Here is a 25769-nt window from a genome sequence, read left to right as displayed (position 1 = left end):
TTTATACTGATCAGTTGAACCACCAATATGTTATTTTATGGGTAGGTGTTTTTGAACCACTATTTTAGGGCACAATACTGTCGGCCTATTGTTATTAATGTTTTACTATTTCAGTCTCACATACTTTTCCTGAATCCATCAGTAACTCTGGTCTTTTATCGCCCACAAGTGGCGATAAAAAGGCGACAACAATCAATTTGATAATTGATTTAGTTAATGGAAATTTCATATGTAGGTACAAGTATTATCCCTCCACAGAAAATGCAGTACTCAGAGTGGTGCAGGTGGCGCGCGCTCGCGATGGCTGCGCAATATAGCGCCCTCTCGTGACAGTGCTTGACGTCATGAAGAACATGACCTGATTTGAAATTTTACGGTAAAATTTAGAAATAGGCTACCACAGTTTTCAGCAAAATGAATCAGACAAATAGGAAGAAAGAAGATGCTGATAAACTTCTACAGTCTGTGCGAGAGAAGGCGAAGAATCCACGTGAGGTAGGTACTGTTGTTGTTATTGATGCGCTGGAAGTCACGGAAGTGGAAATGAGAAAAGTCAAACGAGGCCCAGGTTTTCATTAGAAGTAATGGGTAAGCGTGTATTTCCGACATTTTGAAATTAATTTGTGGATTGTTCTCACCAGCTCACTCAGGGGTGTCTTTCACTTCACCCGTTTCCGCTTCACCCCACAAGCCTTATCGCAAATACGGCATGGGTGATTTTCCACAGTGGTAGAAAGGTATTCCTTCCCACAATCATGACAATGCCTTTCTACCTGCAAAATCACCCAGGTCCCATGCAGTATTTGCGATGAGGCTTAGGCCTTTCCCCACTTCGCCCCCATTGCCATTCACCTCCATTTCAACATTTTTACCATTTCAACTTCGTCCCACTGATCATTGTTAACTTTTAGAGAGGCAGGCAACAAATAAAAGCATTGACAGTTTTAACTTTAAGTAGGCCCCTACCCGGAAGCCAAGTCGGAGGTTCCAATTCAGAACTTGCTAAGACAAACGTTATGTATAAACATGGCCTATTTTTGACCGAGTGTTACATGTATTAATTTTTTCGTATCATTTCTTCTCCAGAATTAAATAACTGCCAGAGATGAAGTAGAGATCATGCAGTTCTCAGGTTTTTTTTTTAAATAGCCAGTTCTGTTTTCGAGAGGTACCATTATGTTACACAAATGTAATTCAACACCAAAATGTCCAAAACAAAAATTTGCATCTGTGTACTCTGATGACTAATTTCAAACTCATGATTGAACAAACAGAATTGTAGCTTGCCCGATTTTGAAAATTATTCAAAGGGAGGCTTTGAATGCATGGAAGTTTAAAAAGGTCTGGTGCCATCCTAATAGACAGTTTGCAATATATAAAACAGATTTGGGGAATAAGATCAAAAACGGCGTCAACCTGAATATGGTCTATCTGACTTGTTCACGCTCTTCCTCTCTTGCCACCTGTATCAGCACTACGTCTGCATGTTTATAACCCTCCTGAGGTTTCTACGCAGTATCACAGAAGAAACACCGTCTGACATGTCTCATGGTTGAATATGCATTACTGCCGGGGAAAAATAATCGGTGATGTCCGCGTTAGGGAATGCCCCAAAACATTGACGGAGTTATCAGTGCATCTTTTGTCCCCGGACCTTTTCTTCTCGCCAGGTCCAACTGAAGGGTTTTCACATCGCCAGTCTGTACGCCCAGGCGAGGGAGTTCGACAGAGCTCTTCATCATGTCCAGGATTACCTCGCTGTCAAGCCCAGTGATGTCAGGGCCCACCGCCTCCTGGGAGAGATCCACGAGGCCCTGCAGGATGCCGAGAAGGCCATTCAGAGCTACCGGCGGGCACTGGAGCTCAATGAGAGCCAGAAAGATCTGGTCCTAAGAGGTGAGGAAAAATGTCCCCACAACAAAGGGAAAGAAAACAGACCCCCCCTCCAAAAAAAAAAAACAGTCAAACTGCCCAGGCATTTACCTGTATTTTCTAATTTCTTTTGTCAATTAACATAAGATGCTGCAAACTGCTTGCTTGCTACATGTACACTGACCTCAAATGTACAAATCGAAAACACTGAAGGATAGAGGGCCTGACATTTCTATTCTAGTGGAATTGTTCTCAAAGGCAAAAAAGTCATTCTCTTGCACCGTTTCAGGCCTATGTTTGTTTTTCATACGAAAGGACGCATGAACTCTGGCATCCCCGGAATAACATTTAATTTTGCGCCTTCAATGAGTGGTGTAATAAAACTTGATGTGAACAACGAATGTTGATGTTCCATCCTGATTCAACCTTTCAGGCATGACGCCAGAACAATCGTTGTAGAGATATGATGAATGAAGACAAACTGGGATTAGTTGATAAGTGTTTATTGCTAGACTTGGCAGCCAGCGCTGGCAGTAGGGAGGTCCGTATGGTAACAACATGTTGTGGCACCCCACGGGTGGCAGAGTTCACCCAACGTTGCATTTTGCAGCACTCGGCAGCGTTGTGGTTTCAGCCCTGTTGCATTCAGCGGGGGGTTTGTTGCATTCAGCATGGTTGCTGTTTCAGCTGCAACAAAATTTATTGCATACTGCTCGGTTCTCACTTCAGCTATTTGCAAAGTACCTGCAGAAAGCTTTTTAGGCTGTTCTTGGGGTGAAAAGAAATTCCACATTGTCGTTGACTTGCGTCCGTGTAGAGGTTCACATTGTCAACGATGGACAGCCTTTCAAAAGTGGTTGTTTGCCATGGGGTACGAGTGAAATGGAACATGGAAGTGGATCTTCACGGGAGCCACTGTCAATTTCTTTTTTCTTCTCAGTGGCCGATTTGTACTGCCGAGTGGATTGCGACATGGAGAGACACCGATACTGGGCAGAGCGGGCAGAGAAGTTCTTCCCAGGAAACCCAAAGATTTACACCATCATGGTAGGTTCCTGGGTTCCTGTCCCCCAGGGAACCCAAAGATTTACACCATCATGGTAGGTTCCTGGGTTCCTGTCCCCCAGGGAACCCAAAGATTTACACCATCATGGTAGGTTCCTGGGTTCCTGTCCCCCTTGCCTATGGCTTGTCTGTTCCTTGTCAGTTTCAACTTACATGTAACAGAAGGCATCACCAGATCATCCACATTGGATGGTACCTCTGACTTTTTTTTCGCACTTTCTTAAGTTAGTCAGTACACAGCTTATTTGAATAAATCAAACCTGACTTCCGGTTCATTTTTACGAGAAACCCTCCCAAATCCTCCGAGAAGCCATGGCTTGTCAGTTAACCCAGTGGTTTCTTTTTGTCCTTTAACTTTTACGAGACATCAGTTATCCAATAATAGGCTGGTTAAAATTGACGAGGAAAGTCTCCAACACAGATATTTTGCTGATAACTGAATTTTCAATGAAAACCAATCCAACGGATGCTATAAACACCTCCCTCAAAAATTAACTTGGGCAAAATGTGATTTTTGAGCCCCTAAAATCCACCCATTTTCCCACAAGTGTATCGTAGAGACTGGCTTCCTCCTTCCTTCATCCTACAAAATCTTGCAAATTTTCTGGTGGCTTTTGTTGGATCTGGGAAGGTGAGGGCTGACTGGGCCAGTCAAGTCACAAGTTTGGGGTAAAATGAATCCTTTTTTTTTTTTTCTGAGCAGGAGCACATCTACCGTAAGAGTGGAAGACTGAACGAGCTGAGGACATATCTGCTACAGAAAGTGGTAAAAATTATTCGTACTGCCTCTTTCCTCTCATAAGCCTGAGTCAGTCCAAACAATTGGATGCTCAATTATTTTTACCTTCCATTCGATCATATATTTGAATATACCGTTAGAGTGTTGCATAGTTACAGATTGACATGTGAGCCAGAAATGCACCTTCTTGTGGATAGTCATTGGGGATGCACCGTATAGAGGCTTTGCGTGGTCGCCATCTTGCAGGGCAGTTGTTTTGTTCCACAGGAAAACCTTCAGTAAAATGTTGATGTCGTACGTACAGAGCACATAGGGAAAATCTTGGAGAAAAACAAAACGATTGCTTTAAAGTGTAGCTGCAATGAAGTTTTCTTATACTTAATTTTTCTGCATCTTTGTACTTTTCTTCAGTGTATGAAAATGCTTACACACATTTATTTGCTTAAATGCATTGAAAAGTGCACACCTTTAAACAACCAAACTTACCCATGTTTTCCCGGACAACTGAGGGCGCTGTTGCCGTGAAGTCATCTAGGGAAGACATGGTTCAGGGCATAGGTATTTCTGTTCAAACTGTGAACCCAGAATTGACTAACTGATTACATTTCTGAGAGAGGGAATTAGCAGAGAAGAGAAAACTTAGTCCGTGAAAATCTACAAAAACGCAGGACTTTGAAACTGTGATGTTATTGAAGGAAGAAGCCTCAATGTAACATTGAGGCTTCTTCCTGAGATGACATCACAGTTTTGCTCATGAATATACATGTAGAAATACTCATTAGCATAAAACAAAAAACCATTGAAATACCCTTGAAATAGTGAAACCGCAGTTGGAAATAAGGTTTACTGAGGGTTAAGGGTGCATTTTACAGATTTGTAATCAAAAGAACATTTATTGCAGGTACCCTTTAACAATTTTTCATCGCAAAATTGTGTTAGCATCCATGCTCAGAGAATGCTTTTGTACTGAATTTGATGAAGAAACGCCATGTAGGATCTGTAGTATCTTGGCATGGGCTGCAGAGCTCAACAACAGCCCACTGCCTGAGCTATGATTTGGCTCACTGACTTGTGCCTTGTGGTCGACCCCACAACCACCCACCCACCCCCCCCCACTGCAGAAATCCCGCCCCCAGGATTTGACACTCCACCTCCAGCTGCTGCAAACCCTGATCATGCTGGAGAAGTTCAAGGAGGCAGGGCAGCTGTGTGCGCAGGTGGAGGGTGCCAGACTCTTTGAGCAGGAGATCCCCTGGTGGAAAAAGTCATATCAACTCTATCAGGTACTGTACATTTTTTTGAGGAAAGCATCAACCTTACTTGCATTTTTACAAAGCGGATGCCCACCATGGCCATTTTCACACTTAATGTGCAGTGAAAAACATTGAAATGAGTTTGTAGACCTATTTTTCCAAACATTTAAATGGAACCCATTTATTTCTTCCTGTTTCATAATACACAGAGACAGAACGTTTGTCAAACCGTGTTACTCGCAAAGAAGGCGCAGTAGTGCTTGGCAACATCTCTTGAAATAACTGGTCCATTTGAAGATATTAGGTGTCTTCTTTGATAACCCTTATACGGGTCATTCCACGAGGTTGGGGCACAATTTGTGATGGTGTCATTTGTTGCATCGGTTCCGTAAAAATGAACAGCTATTTCCCTGCTTGTGGATTCCAAACTGATATTGTTACACATCTGGCAAGGCTGAATACAGAGGTGTGTTATTTTTACAGAGTAAATGACCTACTCTCCAGGTCATGACAGGTGGTGAAAGTTGTGGAGGTAACTAGAAGGACACCGTCACAAATTGTGCCCCAACCTCATGGAATGACCCGCACGTCATTTTTGACGTTTCAGATATGCATCCCTGCAAAGATCATTGTTCACCAGACCCTACCTTTATTTTGTAATTTAAAGTTCCCAAAAAGTAAACCTTGCTTTCAATTTAGCGTGGCTGACTTGCGAATAAAATTGAGTTTGGTTTCACAAACTGACACCTGCAGTGTGTGTGCTCAGTGAACACTGAGGCATTGTAGAATAATTCTGGTTTTCATGAATTGATGCTCTCCGATGCTTCAGCTGCAGTTACAAACCTTTCCACTCAAAAAAGAGATTCTTGCAGTGATCTGTTACAGTTCATGAAACTCAAAATTGCCTGATTAGATCCTGTATATTGTGTTCAAAGGGAGTGCGCTCAAGCAGCACCAAGTGTCACTTTGTGATATCAGCCGTGATTTATGCCGCAAGCGAAACATTGGCTCCAGGAAATTTCCACCCCAGCTCCATTTTTATCCCCTGTGAGAGCTTACCCTTGCATTTTTTTTTCTCTCCAGGCACTACTACCCAAGGCGGACGAGGGGGAACAGTGGTCCCCAGACCACATCGTCACGTTTGGCCACTTGCTGGTCAGCATCAACAAATTGATCCGCATCACGCTGTCTGTCCACAACACCGCGGTCAATCAGGCATCCAGGCTCATAAAAGTGTAAGCAAGTCTGCATTGTATCTGTCCAACCCTCTCAAGGTCTTTTGAAGACTGGTTATCGGCCAAAATGTGTCACGCTCTGTGTTTCTTGTGACTGGCTCCCTGTTGAGTAATGCATGAATTAGCTGACAAATGTTTTGTGCCCAGCAATTCGGTGAAATTGATTCCTTGGGAAAATGGCTGACACAGTGACGTTTTACATTCTCTGTGCCGAAAGGGCTCTTTGCAGCGCATAGTGAAAAGTACGACTGAATCAGTTAACTGGAATTGGTGTACTGACTAGCACTGAGTGGTACAGAAGACATGTCAAGAGTTTTCTTATGAGACACTGTATTCTCTTGTATCAGGATGGACAAAGAGTTGTTCCGTGCAACCGACTATATTGAATCCAGTCCATCTTGCCCAGAGCAGTCTGGCGCCCAGACTGTGCTGCGGGAGATGAAAGCACAGCTGTACATGCACCTAGCTACCCTTCTCATCAAAATGGCAGCTATGGTAAGACACATCATAAAAACGTCCAAAGTCTTTTGTACCGAAGCACAGACCACCCACCCCCCCCATAAAAAATACCAAAAATTATCTAGGAATGTGAGGATGCAGAGAGTCATTCGAAAAGATGAAAACGTTTGAAAAGAATATTCTGGGACTGATGCCAGTGTCAGTAAAAGAAGGTATTTTCATGTGAGTAGTTCTTTGTTGTGTTTGATGCACCAGTTTTATGGCAAGCTTCTGTCAAAGTTTAGTTTATTTTATGTCAATAAATGAAGTACATGTTTCAGGGTTTTACCTGTTACAGGCTTTTTTTAAAATTTTTTCCCATACATTCAAATGGAATTGGCTCTTGTCACATGAATCAATTTTTGAGTGAAAGGGGAAAAAAAGGTAAAGTGTAAGAGTCGAACCAGTAACCGCCCGAGCAGTGAAGTAGTACTTGAGTGTTCTAGCCCCATGCTGGCAGTCTTACAATATAATTCCGTTTGCTCTGTCAGGGTTCTGCTCACTGGGCGGACGTCATCGGGCTGGTCACGGCCTGTTACCTGGTCAGCGCCCAGGTTCCGCCATGCTCGGAAGAAGCTCCGACCGCAGCGAGAGGTGACCGCAGCAGCAGCATCAACAGCAGAATCCACAGCCTGGCACATTGTCGGCTGAGCGAAGTCTGTGAGTGCCTGTTCTATGCACAGCTTGTCCAAATCAATTGGCTGCGGCTAAGAGTAGCACACATCCCTGTTGGAACTAGCTATAGTCGCGAGCCGCAGATGTTATTTCCAGTCACAGCCACCACTTTAATACATGTACCTGCGAGATCGTAGTGGCGGGCACGTAGTGGCAGAACGAGTCCTTGATCTCAGATCCTTAACTGGCACATTTGAAGAAACAGCATCAAAATCAAGATCAAAATTGAATCACACTGGTATATTTGCTAATACATATTTCATTCTCTCGTTCTTGGAAATGTATTCAACTGTAATTGCATAATTGTGGTACTCGTATTGTTGTACTCATACTCGAATACTTTTGTCCACGCTCATACTCACACTCATTGTAATGGACCCAACTTCACTTTTTTTCTTGAAAGGTCATCTTCTGACGAGCATCGTCAAACAGCAGAAGAATGACAGATGGCTGAAGCTGTGCCATGGGAAGTGGTGTTCGGAAGAGGTGGGGCTTACCTTCCAAAATTTTTTCGTGCTGTATTAAAGACTGTAATCGAGTGTGCTACTTGTGATAAAAGGAGTACTCTCGAGGGTGCACGAACCGCAGGAGCGCTACCCTTAGATAAGCAAGAGTATACGCCCTATCAGACGAAGTGTGTACTCATGCAGATGATCTCAACTTTCTGACACTTCTTTCTTCAGGGCCGTCAACAGCTCCTGTCTCAAGCCTTTGGCCAAGGGGAGCCAGACCCAGCCTCTTCCTTCCTCCTGATGGACGACAGCTTGGTCAACGCCCGTTTCACTGAACTTCCCAGCCTCATTAAGACTGTTTTCGTGTATGACCTCGGTGAGAACCTTCCAATTTCTGTAAATTTTGCTTGGAAGAAAGGGGAGAGGACTCCAAAGTTCTAAGCCTATCGTTTGCCTCCTGAGATCTCAGGGGTGCCCTTTGTTTGCCCATTTTGCTTAGGACTGACAAGTTCTCAGTTTATACCACTGTAATGTGCTGTACAAATTGGCTTCTTTTTAGTACAATAATTTACGCACTTAAAAATGCTCACATTATTATTTTACTATATTTCACACAAATATATTTGGGATGTCAGCCCTGGCGTACTTGTGCCAAAATTTTGTCTTGTCACTGATTTCATTCCGGAATCCATTAAGAACTAGATGTTAGCATTACTCAACTGTAGACACGAATGAAAAAGGTATATTTGTTTATAGGCAAGGAGGTTCCCTGGGACACCCCCCCAAAAAAATGCTCAGTTGTGCATTAGCACAAACTTCAGGTGTGCTCAATTTCGCTCGGAGCAGATTGCCAATTAAACAATATCCTTAAAAGGGAGAATCGATACGTTAGCAATGGTTGACATTTATTTTCAATCAGCTTGACTACCAAGATACACCTGGCAGTCTATGTTTTCATGCTCACTAGTGAATAAATACCTTCTAATACAGTGTAGTACAGGTGCTAATTAGTCAAAAGCAAGCACGGGTACTAATTCGTCAAAAGCAAGCACAGGTGCTAATTAGTCAAAAGCAAGCATGGGTGCTAATTAGTCAAAAGCAAGCACGGGTACTAATTAGTCAAAAGCAAGCACGGGTGCTAATTAGTCAAAAGCAAGCACGGGTGCTAATTAGTCAAAAGCAAGCACAGGTGCTAATTAGTCAAAAGTAGAGCTCATCCAGTGTTACTTTACATGGGTTTTGATGAGCGGTGCTTGACCAATAAGCACCTGCACAAAATTGTGTTACATTGTATTAATTCACTGTTGAACCTGGCAAACCACGGGGTGCTGGACACATCCGGATAATAGATTTTGAACATCGCAAAGATACCGATTTTTTTCTCTCCCATGATTTCCACTCGAGGATTGTCTGGTTTTGACGGGACGTGTTAAAAAATTGTTTTGTGTTCATTTTTTGGCTTCCCAGAGTCGGTCAAGGCAGAGCCGGACAGCCTTCAGCGGCTGGTGTGGTTGGGCCTGCAGTGGGACGTCCGCGGCGACGGCATCTTACCGGACCTGGGCCAGTTCCTCCAGCCGGTCTTCTCCCGCCTCCTCTTCAGCACCCAGCGCCTGGAGAACACCGCGGTGGATAACATCCGGCTGCTGGATGTGGAGGTAAATGGGACCTCTCAGGTCAGGGGTGTCACAGAGAAGCAGGACATAATAATTGCTCTATGGGAAGCCGTGGCACAGCACCATAATACCTAGTGGTTTTTTTTTTTCTTGGCAGCTGAAGTCACAATTTTGTACAGATTCAGAGTTAAGACTTTGTTGACAAGTTGGGATTTGTCCAAAGAACCAACAGTACACATCACTGTCCAGTAATAGTTTCACTACGGGGGTCACCATATTGCATGAAGATACCTGGTGACGAACGCAACAGGGCAACCTGAGTCGCGACCTTGGCCCCTTTCAAGTATAGTTGGTCTTGCTAATGTTAGAATGTATGCATCCAGACCATGTGCTATATACGTCAGAAATTGGTACAGTGAAAAAGGCACATTTTTACACAACAAAAGGGAACTTGCAAAATTCTCTGGACCTGTACAATTTTGCTTTGGCAAAATAAAATGTACAAACAAGCTAGCCGAGGGGCTTACTTTTAAACCGGACGACACAGAATGAAATTAGGGCACAAAAGTGAACAAATATCAGCTTATGGTCTGTATATCACGGTCCAATAAACAATGCAATATGGGTCATTCCATGAGGTTGGGGCACCATTTGTGACGGTGTCAATTGTTATGTGGGTTCGGTAAGAATGAACAGCTATTTCCCTGCAGGTGGATTCCAAATTGACATTGTTTACATCCTGCAAGGCTGGACACAGAGGGGTGTGTTATTTTTACAGAGTACGGTAAATGACCTACTCTACAGGTCATGACAGACGGTAAAAGTTACCTGTGTAACGAGGACACTGTCACAAATTGTACCCCAGCCTCATGGAATGACCCATAAACAGAGTGTCGCTAGGTTTGGACAAGCAAGCCAAATGAATGACCGACGTCAGACGGTGTTTTTAGCCCTGGAAAAAAAATCGGTCCCGGTCAATGGATGTGTTAATTGGGCCACTGCAATGAAATCTTTTGCTCCCCCCCCCCAGGCATTCTTGTATGGCTGCGTGCATGGGGCCAAGGCACAGCAGGAGCAGCTCCAGGCCAGAGTCCAGCCCCTGCCCAAGCCCCTCCCCCTGGGGCTGTGTCGCGGGATGTGCAGCCCCCAGCAGCTGGAGTGGTACAGCGCCCTCTACAGCATGTACACTGCCAAGGCAAGGTGAGTGCCTACAGGCTCGGGCCGGGTAATGTGTACGGGCGCAAGTCGTGCCCCTGAGTGGGGGCATAGACGGAGTGTAGTTTAGAAGAATCGGCAGTGCTAGTGCCTGGCGCCTTTCAAAGATAAATGTGGATTAGTGCCATCGCCGATGAAAATTAGTTACACAGTGGACGCAGAAACATGCGCACACTTGCATCTGCTCGCTGATGAAGAAATTTTGTCGCCCCCATGTATGGAGCCCACATGGAATCATTTCTTGAAGCAAGAATGGTTTTAGGTTGGCAGAACTGAGTGTTTCGTATTTATCTCTTCTATTGTTTCGTATTTCTTAGTCTTTTTCTCTATCCCCAAAATCTCTGAAAATTGCAAGGGTGTTACATTTTTGTAAGCAGTGTTTTGACTAAATGGATGAAGCGAATATGATAATTTTTATACGATATGCAGTGACTTCTGTGTCCTTCGAAATCTAATTACGTGTGCCTTATGTGAAATCCCAGCCCCGGCGAAAGAGCCAAGTTGCGTCTGACCATCCAGAAAGGCATGGAGGTGTTGCGGTGTCGCATGAACCACGGCATGGAGACACCCCTGCTGATACGCCTTGGACGGACATTCATGGAGCGGGTAAGGCCGTCAATCAGGATTCACTTGTAAACTCAGTAAGGCCGTATCTGAATGTTACGGCAGTGGCTTGAAATAACACCGGGCATATGGAGGCCACTAGCCAGTGGTTGTCGCCATTTCCCATAGGCACGTGTGATACTCCCTGCCGCAGCCAGTTGATTTGGACATGGCTTGATGTATAATGCCCTGTGGCAGAGCTGGTTACAGAGAGAGTTGCGACATGATTGTCTCAATTTTTGGAGCCAAAATGGATTAGGCATCAGCGCACATGGACAATGGACAGATAATGAACAGCCATTTTGGTTCCAAAGTTTCAAGTTGGAACTACTCTCTATACACACCTCTGCCCAGTGGGTATGGAAAGTGCCCAAAGTAGGTTTGTGTTGCCTTCTATAGATTAATCCAAAGCAATGTGGTTGCAGCAGTTGTGCTCCCCTTATGCACCTGTTCTTATGCATTTTAGCTAAATCACCCTATCTTGTGCGGTGTACCACCTGTTTGCAAGCTTGGAGCCACTGCTGTCATAGCGTCCAACTCTGATAATTAAATGAGTCCTTGAAGATCCCCCGTGCACTTGTTTATGTGTAGGTTTTTTCTAATGTACATTATGTTTTTTTTCAGTAGGCAATTTCAAGCAAAAACACAGGTGCATCCGTCGTACCAAAACCCCTGATTGTCAAGCATGCAACTTTTACGCATTTTTTGAAGTTTCCCACCTTTGTTTGTTCAAATTAAAAAAACACGCTGCAAAGTCTTGTCCAGCTTGGAATTTCCCCCTTTTTTTTTGGTATGCCTTACACGTGACTGAATTTGTGATGGACTCGACTACAACATTACTGGCAGATGCGAGAAGTCCAGCAGTTGAGCGAAGAAAACCACAATAGGGATCAGTGGGTTGGCTTCCAACAGATGGGTGTCATGTACTGGCAGGCGGCAGTGGAGCATCTTGAGCTGCTTGCCAGGTGAGAACCTACTTCTTTCTGACCCCCTCAAGGTCCAAAAACCAGCATCAAGACAATGCCATACAGACTGCTCCACTTTCTACCCGCTTCGTAAGTGTGGCGTAACTTCAGTTTAAACCACGCCCACTGCACATGCAGAGCACATCGGGTTACATGCATTGATCGCCGTTTACATGGAGCCATGGAACCGGAAGTTAACGCGCAACTTCAGCGATTGTCCAATGAGAGCCTGCAAATTGTGGCGCATCCGCCTTTGTGACGAAGTCACGTACGAACCGGGCAGACATATTGTCTTTCTCCAATTTACTTGACATATCAATGAATACATCTAATAGCAGCACTTACGTACCTCTTCATCTCTCTACTTTATTTGCAACGAAATTACATTTGCGCATTCGTTTGTGAATCACTTATTTCCAAAATGCCTGAAGTAGCCCGTTGAATGGAACAGTACCATCTTATTTTCTTGCAGGAATCGGGCTGTTCCATTTCAACAGAAGCCATTCTTTCCCTATGGAAGCAGGCCCATCCCAGTAAGTAACTTCTAAAAGAAGTGGTGTTCACTCAAATGTTTCAAGGTAGCGATGACAAGAGCTACCCTTTTTGCCGTCATTGGCTTCGGACGAAAATAGGCACATCACATTGGAAGGGGTTGGATCAGGCTGACTGAAAGACTTGCCGATTCTAAGAAAGCCAGAAGTAGTCTGTATCAGAATTCCTAATTAAGAAAGATTTAGCAGAAATTGTTTGACGTTGGAGAGACGATTAGTACTTTTTATTGTACTATTAGTACTAAATCAAAGTAATCTTCCCACTTTTCCCAGGCGGACAAGATTCGCCAGTACCAGGATGAAGGCACTGTAGCCATCGCCGAGCGCAAGTTCCAACAGGGCCAGTTCCAGCAAGCCGTGGCCATGCTAGACAAGACCAAGTCGGCCACGGGGTCCTACCTGAAAGCACAGGTGAGAGCAGGACTTGACCAACAACTATCAGCTGGGGGCATTGGATTACACTATTTACGCCCGGTTTATGAAGGGAAGAACCTACCAATGCAGTGCAGCTTGATTCTCCTAACAGTTATGTACCTCCAAAGAGTTCCATTACGTTTGCCCACAAGCACAGTGCGGAGGTCAAATAACTGCTTGGTCAAAAAGCGATCCCTGTCTGGCAGATTGGCATTGATTGGTTGTGTTTGCTTGCATTTTAGTTCCTTTCATAGGTAATACGCATTAGTTGTGTCTCCCTAGATGTATCTGACCAAAGCGCAGTCTGAGGCTGAAGGTCAAGGGTTAGAGCTCAGCTCCAGCCCCCTGAGCAGGCAAGGTGACCTCCTGGACAAGGCCAAGCACGCACTGTTTTCTACCATGGATGCCATCCAGGACCAGCCTGAGAATGTAGGTTTGTGGATAGACTGGTTTGCACGTGCTAATCTGTCTCTACTGTGTGTGGCTTCTTCCTTATGTGTTACATTTACTTGATGACATTTCTGCGAAATTTTTTTCTTTTGAGATCTTGCACCTGGGATATCCCAAGTTTATGTCGCACACTTTGTGGTCTTGCATCAGGTCCTGCCTTCAAGATACCCAAGTTATGTCACACGGCTTGAATTATTGTACCTGGGATATTCCAAATTACACCACTCCCCTTCAGGTCCTGCCTCCAAGATATCTCGAGATTTTGTACCCTGGATATTCCAAGTTATATCACACACATTTAGGTCCTGCCTGTGGGATATCCCACGTTATGTCTCACACCTTCAGATCTTGCACCTAGAATATCCCAAGTTATGTCACACCTGTTGGTTTTGCATCTAGGATACCCCATTATGTCACACACCTTCGGGTGTTGCATCGAGGACATCCCAAGTTATGTTACACCTGTCCTTCTCATTCTCCTGTTAGAATCTGACATGGGCGATACAGATTAATATGTTCATGTACCTTTTGAATTTTTATTTCCCGTGGGATGTTCTAGCCCTTGCATGAGCAAATCCAGACGTCTTTGGAAGAGATCGATCGGAAGCAGGCCACTCTGAGCCATGAAGTGGCTGCTCTGGAAGAGGAGGAAGCAGCCGCTGCAGCTTGGGACACGCCCCTGAGATCACTCGACAATAGCAGGAACATCAGTGGTCTCAGCGATGTCACTCCGCTTGAGGTAAGGACCCAACATTAGCTTGATGCAGGACCACATTTTGAAGATCTTTCAGTTTGACAGATTATTTTTGTGGATGAGATGTTTAAAGAAAGAACGAAAATGTTTCAGGCTGTCCACGAGATGGTGAATTTTTGAAGTTGTACTTGAGAATGTTAGAAACTAACTGGAGTAATGGCTGGTTAATCAGAAATCTCAACACAGTTAGTCACTAATTATCACTAATTGTCACTATTTCCACATGTCTGTGCAGTGCAGTGTGTAGTTTAAAGAGATGTCAAGAAAGTGCAGGAATGCACCTGCTGTTGGAAACATCATTGGGAACATCATTCCCATATGAAGTGTGCTGTTATGCATTTCAAATGTAGAATAGCCCTTGTACCATTCTCTTTTCTGGCCTCAACAGTCCACTGGAAAAGACCCCAGCCCTCGTCGTCTGGCAGCCGAGCTGCGCTCCATGAACCTGTCCCACTCCAGACTGATGGAGGAGAATGCCCAGCTCCGCAGCCTGGCCGCCACCCACAGTCGCATCCTGGAGCAGAACCAGATGCTGATTGACAAGCAGAACACGCTGATGGAGTCCAACAATGCCCTCATGAAGCAAGTGCTGGAGCTGAACGTACGTTGTTTTTGCCCAGGGCCACGATATCACAGAGCAGCAGACCATGATACAGTAGGCATGTCCAAAAGTTGTGGCTGCACTAGAGAATAACGTGAGCCTATGGAAGCCACTAAAAGCCACTTGCCTGGGAATGATTTTGTTTCCCATCTCTGCAGTCAGTTGGTTGAGGATATAAGGAATCTCAAGCCAGCCAATCTCTGTCTTGTACGGCAAAACCTGGCCTTCTCTTATAGTTGGAATGAAATCCTCTACTTAGTATCGTAATTGTTTCCTTTAAAGCACTGCAACATGCCTCAACTGTGGTAATATAAATCTTTTTTCCATATTTCGCAATGTTCAGGTGAAATTTCAGGAGCTGAGTGCCGCCCAGGCCAAGAGAGATGCCGCCCCACCCCCCCCCCCCCCCCCGCCCCAGCCCCTCCCCGACACCACCCCCAACCCCCCCCCCAACATCTCCCCCCAAAAGTGCAAGATTGACAACCCCAGCCTGTCCACCACCCAGCTGTCTGGGGCCACTTACCCGGTAGCCAGCCCTGTGCACGGCCTGTACCACCACCCAGCGTACGGCTACTACGCCGCCGCTGCCCCACAAAGCTACGGCTTGGCAGCAGCTGCTGCGGCGGCAGCCTACGAAAACCCCGGACTGCACCCGAGTCTCATCACATCTACCCCGGCAATGCACGGCGCTGCCCACGCACCCAACTTGCAGCAGTACATGCCGTATGAAGATGCTACGTCACCCACTGAAGTCGAAACTGAAATCATGATGCCCAGTGATGTAGTAGCTGTAGGCACTTCAGCAGCTGACTTGCAGGTGTGGCTGGACAAAGACAAACTCAACCACCACCAGTGCCCTTCTAAAATGAATTACTAGTTGAAATAGGCAAAGTTTTACATGATTGGCCATCAACGGAATGATTGTAATGCAAACTATGTGTGCTGTTGTCTCTATGTCTCAAAAATGTGCATCTTTAATATGTATCTGCACACTGCCCATTTCTCACCTAAGATGAAACAATATCGAACTTTTGTGTCTTGCGAACAGAAATTCCTATAGAGGTCTACGAAGTATTAAAGCGTATTTCAAGTTTACTTCCAAATCATTGATTTAAACCTGACAACATATTCATCTTCATCCTATCTTTCCCTGCCAGCTTACTTAATTTTTGTAGACACGTGAATCAGTAGGTCATACTTTCTGGCACTTGGTAAGTTGTCAGGAGACTATTTTCAAAGATGTTGTGAAAAGAATATTCGCAGTTCATGAGTTCAGAAGCCAGTTTGCTCACCGATTTGTCTTGCAGCCCAGCACTTTCACAAGGGGTGTTGCTGACCAGGAGAGTTCAGAGCCAAATGATGACATGCAAGTCACTTCCTCTGGCCCCACCAGTGCTCCTGACACTATTCCCTCAAAGCAGGCCAGCAACAAAGACGTGGCAAGCAAGTCCCCTCTGCTGGTATCCATGCTGATGAAGCAAGATGAGACTTCAGCTGCAGTTTCATCAACCAAGATTGGTTCCATCACAGCTGGCACCCCTCCCCAGTCATTCCTATCCTCATCCAGCAAGCCCTCAGTTGTGGCCCCTGATAATTCCACAGTCAAGTCCGAAGATCTTGGCACCGCATCAGCCAAGTTAGGACTTTTTCATGACAGCCAGGTATCACAACCAGGAGCAGTCTTTGGCTTAAACCAGAGACAGGCTTCCTCTGAACATGATCCCACTTCTGCCACTACTTCTGCCTCCGCAGCATTGGCCAACTTCTCATTCAAGTCCAGCCAGCCCTCACCTGCTAACTTTACCCAACCCAAACCATCACCGGTGACTCCAGCAGTTGCGCCAGATAAAACGACCAGCCAGTCCCCTTTTGCTGGGTTCAGTTTTGGCCAGCTTTCCACTGGCTCAGGCACAGTGTCATCAGGTTTTACTTTTAGCAATGCAACCACAAGCCAAGCATCAACCTTCGAGAGTGTCACTAAACCTGGGAGTCAATACAAAGAAAGTGAGTGTACACTTTATTGCACAAACTGAACAAATAGCATTTGCCACTGTATGGTGGAAGTCTGATGTGAACAGTCAATTCCCTTTAACACCACGTCCTTACCGTGTCTGATTTGGACCTATTTGTTTCCTCTGTCCAATGTTTAGATGATTTTGGTGAAGATGATGTGATCTTTGTGTCTGAAAAGATACCCACTGCTGATCAGCGGGCAAGGGCTGAAGCGCTCTTCCTCCCACCCACCTTCTTTCTCTACGAGGATGAACCACCCTGCCCTGGATGTCCTGGATGTGACCCTGAGGATCTTGCTGCAAGAGGAAAGAGTCGTAAGTTTGCCAAACTGTCTCTGCATATCAGTCAGCAGCTTTGTATTCTTTCGGAACCATATTGGGCAAAAGTAGCTAATTGCATCGTTATAGTTATACCAAGGAGTTGGTCTGTACCCATTTTCAACCAGTTTTAACATTTGTTTCCATTTGGCTATGATGTCCCTTTATCGTTTCAATTTGCACGACAGCAGCCAAGTCATTCCAGCCTGAAGCAGCTGAGAGTTCACAGTCACAAGCACCAGTCTTTGGCAGTACTGCATCAGCCCAGATGACATTTGGTGATATGTCTAAGATGGCACTCAGTGGGAAGACCAAGGAAACACCAATCACAACTGGAATGCCAGGTATGAGTGCAGTTTAGCCATCCCAGCTGTCGAGATGGTGCATCACTAGCCAACCTTTGCATGGCTGTTTCAAGGCATCACACTTTTCTCAACAAAGACCTTTTGACCTGTTTGTCTCAAAGAAGTGATGTTGGACTGTTAGTTCTTTATGAAGGGGCACCTGTTCGAAGCAGTAGACGTAACACGCCAATTTGGACAGGGAGACCTGTTTTGCTGAACCAAAATTTTTTCCGTAAATGCGAGTGCCTAACAACTGTCTGAAATTAGCCTTTGACCAGAAATGACAAGCACTTTCAGCGTTGGATTGAAAAAATGGATTCAGTTTCAAAGCAACTCATGTTTGAAACTTCCGACTGCACAACCTATACTTTCATTTTTTATTCTTACTCACTTCATTTTCTGGTTCCTAACTATCCAGTGATATCTTTTCCCTCCTGCAGAAAGTAGCTTGCCCTCATCCTCCGTATTTGGTGCAGCTGGCGGATCATCAAGTTTGAGTTTTGCCAGCATCAGGGCAGGCAAGCAAGGAACCTTTGCTGGAGGTAAACATTTGATGAATGTCTGGGAAAAGAGTGTGCAAGTAGCATTCTGAGATATTTCACCGGTGTTGAATCTAATTCCAGGGTTTGCGTCATGTCAAAACTGAGAAACTGTTGGAGTGGATGAAGTGAACTTTGCTCTTTTTACATAGTTACATGCAATACCCACAAACTTCCCAGTTTTCACCGGCGACAAAATGACGGATAGTCATCACGTCACGGAAAACCTCTTTCTGCATTTGTCAATTCATCCGCTTTCCAAATTATCAATATATTTCTAAAGTGTTACCTTCTTTAACTTGCACCGTTCTCAGGTTTTCAGCTTGCACCCTGTAATCTGTCATAGGCCACAGGCCCGGTGCGTGCTGTTGAGGGCGCTGTCTGAACCAAACACAGTATCCAAACCATAACCACATCACTGTCAGAACTTCATATCAATTCAGTGGCACTGTTTTTTTCATCAGCGTCAGGAAAAGGCTTTACCTTTGCCCAAGCTGGGGCTCCCGTCTTCGGTGCAGCCACCAAGGAGGAAGACGGGGAACAGGAAAGCCACGAGCACGACCCCCACTATGAGCCAATCATGTCATTGCCTGAGGTACGGAAAGAAAAGTCCGTCTTAATGTTCATTATTGCACAAAGAGAGAATTGACTATAGAAAAGAAAGTGAAATTGAAGGTATAATGCTGTGCCAATCAAGGAACTGTGAGCTGGTTTTCTTTCTTTTTTTAGTTTTCATGCATGTAGTGGCAAATTAGAAAAACGCTGTACAAAGTCTTATGCATTTAAAATTACCTTGTTTCATTATGAATATGTTTGTTTTGGTCTCTTGTGGCAGTCAAGTATATCGGTTAATTAAAAATCATTCAAAAGCCTTTTATGTATTCTCTGCAATTTCTCAACGATAAGAAGCCCACGGTGACTTGTTCTTGGTTAATATTACTATTTTACCTGTGTGTGTGAGCAGCACTCTTCATTACTGGGCTTTTTCAGCAAGAGGAAAGTATTCTCAAATTTTTACTCCTACACATGGTATGCCCTATATATTGTGCGGGACTATTTCTTGCAGCTCTCACAAGTCAAAACGGGAGAGGAGGAGGAAGAGGTGATGTACAAGCAGAGAGCCCGTCTCTATCGCTACGCCAAAGAACTGGGCGTGTGGAAGGAGCGAGGGATTGGCGACGTGAAGCTGCTGCGCCACAAACATAGCGGTGTCCTGCGTCTGATCATGCGACGTGAGCAGGTGAGGGCTGTCATTGTCATAGTGTCACTTGCTGTAGGATTAGTAACAGCAAAAGCATAGTCGAATAGGCCTATTTAATGATGACATCAGGGTTTGTTTAAATGCGCACTTTCTTATGAAACAAGGAAAGCACACGTAAGCAAAGTGCGGCATAACCAGTACAGAGCTCCATCGTGATTTTATAAGCCGGACACTGATGGATGAATTTGTTTACACAGTTTGTGTTACCTGAGTATACACAGTGGTTGCTACAGTTGGACACTTGTTGTATGTATATTGTGAAGCATACTCAAAATGGCTCCCAAGATGGCATTATGACAGGCACTGTTTAAAGTGCAAACTGATATAATGGTACTTATGATGTGCTTGCGGCATGTTTCATCATTGCATCAACTTTCATCAGTGGTACGAGACTCAAAAGTGAGACATGACTCCACTTAAAACGATGGGATTGACATTTCCACTTACGCATTGTTTCCAAGAGCATCAATTGTTGAATAACCGGGAACAATGTTCCATTTCTACGGTATAACAGGTATTGAAGTTGTGTGCCAACCACCGGATCACTACTGACATGAAGCTAGACCCCCTGCATTCCTCGGACCGATCCTGGGTGTGGCATGCCGTTGATTACTCCGAGGATGAACCTTGCCACGAGCAGCTTGCCATCAAGTTCAAGACCCCGGAGCAGGCCCACGAGTTCAAGCGCAGGCTGGAGGAACTCCAGGCGGTCAGAAAAGAAGAGGAAGAGAGAGAGATGGAGCAGAAGACCGAGGCAAGTGGGCCCCAGGAGGAAGTTGGTGAGACCAAACCAGAAGGGGAGGAAATCAAGAAAGAAGATTCTGCAGGAGCAAGTGATGAACCAGATCAAGAGGTGAGTAGACGAGGAAGTAAGCTGATAGAATTTAAAAGACTTCCCAGATTCAATGCACACACCCCTAGAATCAAAGGAGGATGCATATTGACTAATGTTGCCACAGACAGCAAGGAAATACATCAGACTATCTCAGATCTGGTGCAGGTCTCTCTGAGTAGATAACTGAGGAAAAGGTTCTGTCCTCATTGTTCATTGCTTATTACGTGTGTATTTTCAGGCAACAACTGAAGATAATTTTGCCAAGTTTCAGCCCAAGGAAGGTGACTGGAAGTGCGAGATTTGCTGGCTGAACAATGGGAAAGGTGACATGGCCTGTGTGGCCTGCATGACACCCAAACCTGGGGCTGCGTCCTCCACAACCGCCCCAGCAAGTGGCACGGTCAATCTCCTCGGAGCAAGCAGCTCGGGAGGCAATCTCAAATTTACCTTTGGTTCTGCTTCTGGCGGTAGTTTTGCATTTGGAAGCTCACAGTCCTCAGATGGTACTGCCAAACCATCTGGTTTCAAATTTGGAGGACCTGTTGCGTTTTCTAGTGCAACCCCCCTCTCAACACCTAGCTCTTCACTTTCCACTGAAACTGTGAAGTTTGGAGCCACACAATCCGACACCGCATTGACAACTGCTGAAGAAAGCACTCAGGCTACAATAGCTCCTACCACCAAGTTTACGTTTGGAAGTGGCTTTCAAAAGTTTGATTTTGGTGGAGCAGGAGATAAAGCCACCCAACCAATGACAGCAGTGAAAAGTCCCAGTGCAGGCTTTACGTTTGGTGCCAGTGGGCTGACCCCACCGAAGACTGATGGAGCTGGAGCTCCTGCTACAGAAGCTGCAGCTTCCTCAGAAGTTCAGGGGACCCCAGTCAAGCCGTCAACGGGGTTTGTCTTTGGAGCCAAGTCAATCACACCTCCTACCACCAAACCAAGTGAGGCAAAACCCAAGGGCTATTCATTTGCAGACATGGTCAAGTCTGAGGGTGCGACCTTCTCCTTCCGCCTGGATGTCAGCAAGTCGCTCCAGATGAGTTCTGAAAAATCGCCGGTAAAGCCCAAGTCTCCTGGCCTAATCAAATCTCCGGGACTCAACAAGAGTGGGGACAGTGAGTATTACAAGGATGATGAGGGTGATCACATTCATTTTGAACCTGTGGTGAAACTGCCAGAGGGCTTTGAGGTTAAAACTGGCGAGGAGGATGAGACAATTAAATTCAGCCACCGAGCAAAGCTCTACCGCTTTGACAAAGCATCCTCCCAGTGGAAAGAGCGCGGACTTGGGGACATTAAGCTCTTGTATAACCCGGCCAACCAAAAATACCGCATTATCATGCGCCGGGAGCAAGTCTTAAAGTTGTGCGCCAATCACTACGTCACACCTGAACTCAGTCTGCAGTCAAATGCTGGATCAACAAAATCGTGGGTTTGGATGGCAATGGATGCCTCAGAAGAGGAGGCCCAAATGGAACAGCTTGCCGTGCGGTTCAAAACAGAAGAGGTAGCACTGCAGTTCAAGAATGCTGTAGATGCCGCCAAAAAAGACATTATGGCAGAAGAGGGAGGACAGACGGATGGAAAGAAAGATGAGAAAGAGGAGGGTGGTGATGAAGGAACAGATAAGCAAGACAGAGAAGAAGGTCAAGATGACAGCAGAGGGAGAGGGGATATTGGTGAACAGGAATGTGAAGATGACAGGAGAGAGGATACTGATGAAAAGGAAGGCGACGATGATCACGATGATGATGACGATGACAACTATACTGATGTGGACGACGACGACGATGATGATGACTATGAAGATGTTGATGAGACTGAAGAGGAAAAGGGTGAAGACCAAGGGGAACACGATGAAGAGGAAGAGAGACAAGAGGCAGAGGAAGAAGGTAAGTTCAACCTCTTAAAGGCTAACGATTGATTTAGAGACTTGGCTGTCATGAATGAGTTGCATTCCTTTTACTTGTGTGCAGACTTTTTTGGTCTAGGACTACAAAAAAGCAGGCTTTTGAGAATTTCACATTTTGAGGCAGATAGGAAAGGTCATTGACACCTTCCTGGTACCAATGGAAATGAAAGTGGACATCATCTTTTTACTAAATACTTGATTAATGAAGTTGAAGTATTTCTACAGGAGATGCAAACCACCCGATTGTGAAATCCTGTGATCCCAACATCTCCAAGGCTTTCTCAGAGCTGTTACGAACCTCCATCACGAGCCATGCCAAGGAGCTGAAGTTGGGAGTGGAGACCCCCACAACTTCAACATCTTCCACGAGCAAAGATGAGGATGCAGTCGAGAGCAGCAAGGATGACAGCATCTCAGAGGAACGTGACGATATCCACTTTGAGCCAGTCGCCCAGCTCCCCGAGCAGGTGGGGTGTCACTTTTAATCCACTTTATCGAACCTTGGATAAAGATGTTAGTTTTCCCAGGATACCACTCAGAAACGAGATGTTGATTGTGAACTTGAAACAAATTTGACAATCATCCTAAATGTGACACTTAAACAACTGGTTATTGTAATGCAGTCATTCAAACAGCTCTTGTGATTCTGTTGAAGTCTGTTTGGTTGAGAAAGTGTCGTTTATTTAATAACAGGTAGACGTAATAACTGGAGAGGAAGATGAAACTGAACTCTTCTGCTCACGGGCAAAGCTTTATCGCTTTGACAAGGCCGCAGCTCAGTGGAAGGATCGTGGCATTGGGGATATCAAGATCCTGGGGAACACTACGATGAAGCGTTATCGTGTCATTATGAGGAGGGACCAGGTCTTGAAGGTGAGTAGGAGAGAATGGAACTTCATGATTAGAGTTTGTTTTTTGTTTAAGAATTACAAGTTTGAACATCACAGCTACAGCAGCAATCATGCCATCTTGTAAGATTTTGGAAGTGGGTGAGAATTTACACGAAATCCTCTGTGGTTGCTCTCTGCAGCTCTGTGCCAACCACTACATCACCACGGAAATGACCCTGGAACCCAATGCAGGGTCTGAGAATTCCCTGGTTTGGCAGGCCATGGACGCATCGGAGGGCGATCCCCAAATGGAGGAGCTGGCCGTGCGGTTCAAGCTAGCCGGGACCACCCAGCGCTTCAAGACAGTCTTTGAAGAGTGTCAGGCAGAATTGAGGAAACAGAGGCAACAAGGTTGGTGTGGTAGTCTTTTTGTGTGTATAAAAATTCATGGGAATTTTTTTCTTGGGGGGAGGGATTTTTTAATGTTTATGTTATATGTAAATAGTTTGTTACTTTTTTTACCAAATGTATGAATGAGAATCTGTATCCACTCTCGTTTGTAGATGATGGGGTGTCATCTACTTCAGTAGAGTCACAGGGAGCCTCAGTCAAGGAACAGAAAGATGAAAGTCGAGATGATGAGAAGGTACAGCGGGATGTTCAGGTGTATACTGATCTTTTGAAAGGAAATACCCAAAAGTGTACAGCTTGATAAATAGACCTGAGAGCATCTTTGTTCCAGCCAAATCTTTCTCAAAGGCAAATGATGTAGAATTTATAAAAGGACAACTGTAAGTTTCAAATACATAGCTATCAAGAGAGACGCTTCTATCAATTTGTTTTATGTTGCTGTCTTGACTTGAAGTTTGCATCTTGCACTGTTCTGTTTTGTATGTCTGCATTTCCAAGATCATTTAGCATTTATAACCATTCTTTCATTCGATTAGGCATCGTCGTCCCCCACATCTGAAACGGAGAAACCATCATCAGAATCGTCCTCCACCAGTGAGAGTAGCAAGACCGAAAGTGAAAACTGATGTGGATCAAACAAGGGGGAAAAAAGGAAATTCAACACAGCTTACTGCACAGATATGGATAGCCAGTCAGTTCTAATCCAGGCTTCATCTAATATTTTTGCAACCTTCTGTCATGGAATGACACCTGCATTTTCAAACTGAGGGGTTAATGTTTCCGCATTCAACAAAGCAAGACATTTTGGACTTCCATTGGTGTATTTTTTTTTACGTGAGAAAGGAATAAGGTCCCAAAAGTTGAAGAGAAAAGTGTTTTCGATTATTGCATTATGTAACTAAATGTAAGATTTCTAATCTGGTTAAAAAATGAAAAAAAGAAAATGCCACCGAAAACGCTTTATTTCCCATTCAACGTAAATGCAACAGTTCCCTCTCTCATTTTGAGATAGAAGGCACAGGTAAAGACTCAAAAGTAATTCCTAACCCAGAATGAGGAGAGTTAGAACAAGGAATCTTGTGAAAAGTTTTGTCCCTAAAGAGAGGCCCAGAAATAATCACTAGTAATGTTAATAAGGGCATTCGACAAGAAAAGACCAGAAAATCACTGATATTGAATTAAGTCCAGAATATAAATTAAGGAAAATTAGCCTGAGGTACCAGTAAACAAGGTGCTTTGGTGATGTGATACATGTGAAGACATGTTCAAAGCAAGAAACTAGCTAGATAGTGTTACATATTAATTCATGTAATTCTGCAGTTGCAGCAAGACGTCACTGGCATATTTTTCCTTGTGTTACTTCCACTTGGCCATAATGTCAAAAGAAAGTGTCCGATTTAACCCTGAAAGAGCCGTGGGGTGGAGGGCAGAATCCACCCTCTCAACATTTTTCCCGATATCGGCACAGTGCATTTGTTTCAAGAGTTTAGCCTTAAGGAGATTTTAGAGTAACTCTTTGCGGTCATTTTGACGCATATTTTGTGAAAATCGGACATACTGTTCTTGCGCAGTGCACGTGTTTTTGAGACAGGTCAGCAGCAGCAGTGCTCAATGCATGCAGGCTGGCATGTATGTAGCGGTGAATTTCAAAGGATTGTAACAGCAAAACTACACAATAGTTGTTATGACAAGGAGTGTCTTTACAGGCATGTGAAGTTTCAAAAAAATCGAGGAAGGCACAGCCAAGTTCTTGCCCCCCCCCCCGGCTGTGAGATGGGCCAAAATAATCCGTCTCTTTTAGGGTTAAGTCTCCAATCAGTTCAATTCTATGAAATGACTAAAATCTTTTCCTCTCTTTTCCACCGCAAAGTTACTTTATACATCTTTGTTTTCATTATGTAACTTCCATCTTCTGTGGAATAATAAATTCCATCACGTTTTGAGTGGAAAGAATGTGTCCCTGTCTTTCGTTTTCTCTGTTATAAACCTGTAGCATGTAGGCCTCATACAAGTTTTCGTGGGTGCCAATGTAAGCCCCTATATTAGAAGGGGATTAAGGGATTTCATTTGAAGCCACTGGTTCATGGTAACAAAGTTGGGAAAAGTAACGGTATATGTTTTTTAGTCATAAGTTTTGGGTCTCTGTTGCTTGCATTTCAAACCACACACAATGATACTTCTCCATCATCCCTTGGGGTGACAGTAAATATCCTGGTACGGAATTAAGCCTACACCCTGCAGTTTCTTTTTGTAATGCGAGTTACTTCTGGCCAATGATAACTGACCTGTTAGGGCTGTCGCTTGTCCGATGGCACTGTATGTCGCGATTTCCCTTAAAGCATGACACGG

General features: G+C 44.7%; 1 protein-coding gene across 1 annotated transcript; it reads left to right on the top strand.

Annotated features, from left to right (window-relative positions):
* Nucleotides 1-321: 321 nt before the first annotated feature.
* LOC110977836 (E3 SUMO-protein ligase RanBP2-like) lies at nucleotides 322-25377 on the top strand. The gene is made up of 33 exons (XM_087145774.1): nucleotides 322-495; nucleotides 1671-1896; nucleotides 2813-2919; nucleotides 3641-3703; nucleotides 4798-4959; nucleotides 6013-6164; nucleotides 6512-6659; nucleotides 7154-7322; nucleotides 7741-7823; nucleotides 8021-8165; nucleotides 9257-9444; nucleotides 10433-10602; nucleotides 11100-11223; nucleotides 12067-12185; nucleotides 12658-12718; nucleotides 13010-13147; nucleotides 13433-13579; nucleotides 14160-14339; nucleotides 14743-14955; nucleotides 15299-15772; nucleotides 16263-16959; nucleotides 17106-17282; nucleotides 17474-17629; nucleotides 18070-18171; nucleotides 18633-18763; nucleotides 19235-19408; nucleotides 19944-20282; nucleotides 20503-22159; nucleotides 22405-22646; nucleotides 22873-23052; nucleotides 23210-23420; nucleotides 23573-23655; nucleotides 23957-25377. The coding sequence occupies exons 1-33, from the start codon at nucleotides 415-417 to the stop codon at nucleotides 24044-24046; spliced, it is 7389 nt and encodes a 2462-aa protein (XP_087001900.1). The 5' UTR covers nucleotides 322-414; the 3' UTR covers nucleotides 24047-25377.
* The last annotated feature ends 392 nt before the right edge of the window (nucleotides 25378-25769 follow it).

The sequence above is a fragment of the Acanthaster planci genome, linkage group LG14, assembly GCF_054643075.1.
Source record: "Acanthaster planci isolate LZ-2023a linkage group LG14, COTS_SCS, whole genome shotgun sequence".
Classification (NCBI taxonomy): domain Eukaryota; kingdom Metazoa; phylum Echinodermata; class Asteroidea; order Valvatida; family Acanthasteridae; genus Acanthaster; species Acanthaster planci.
Note: the sequence above shows the minus strand (reverse complement) of the source record. Positions and strands in the feature narration are given on the sequence as shown.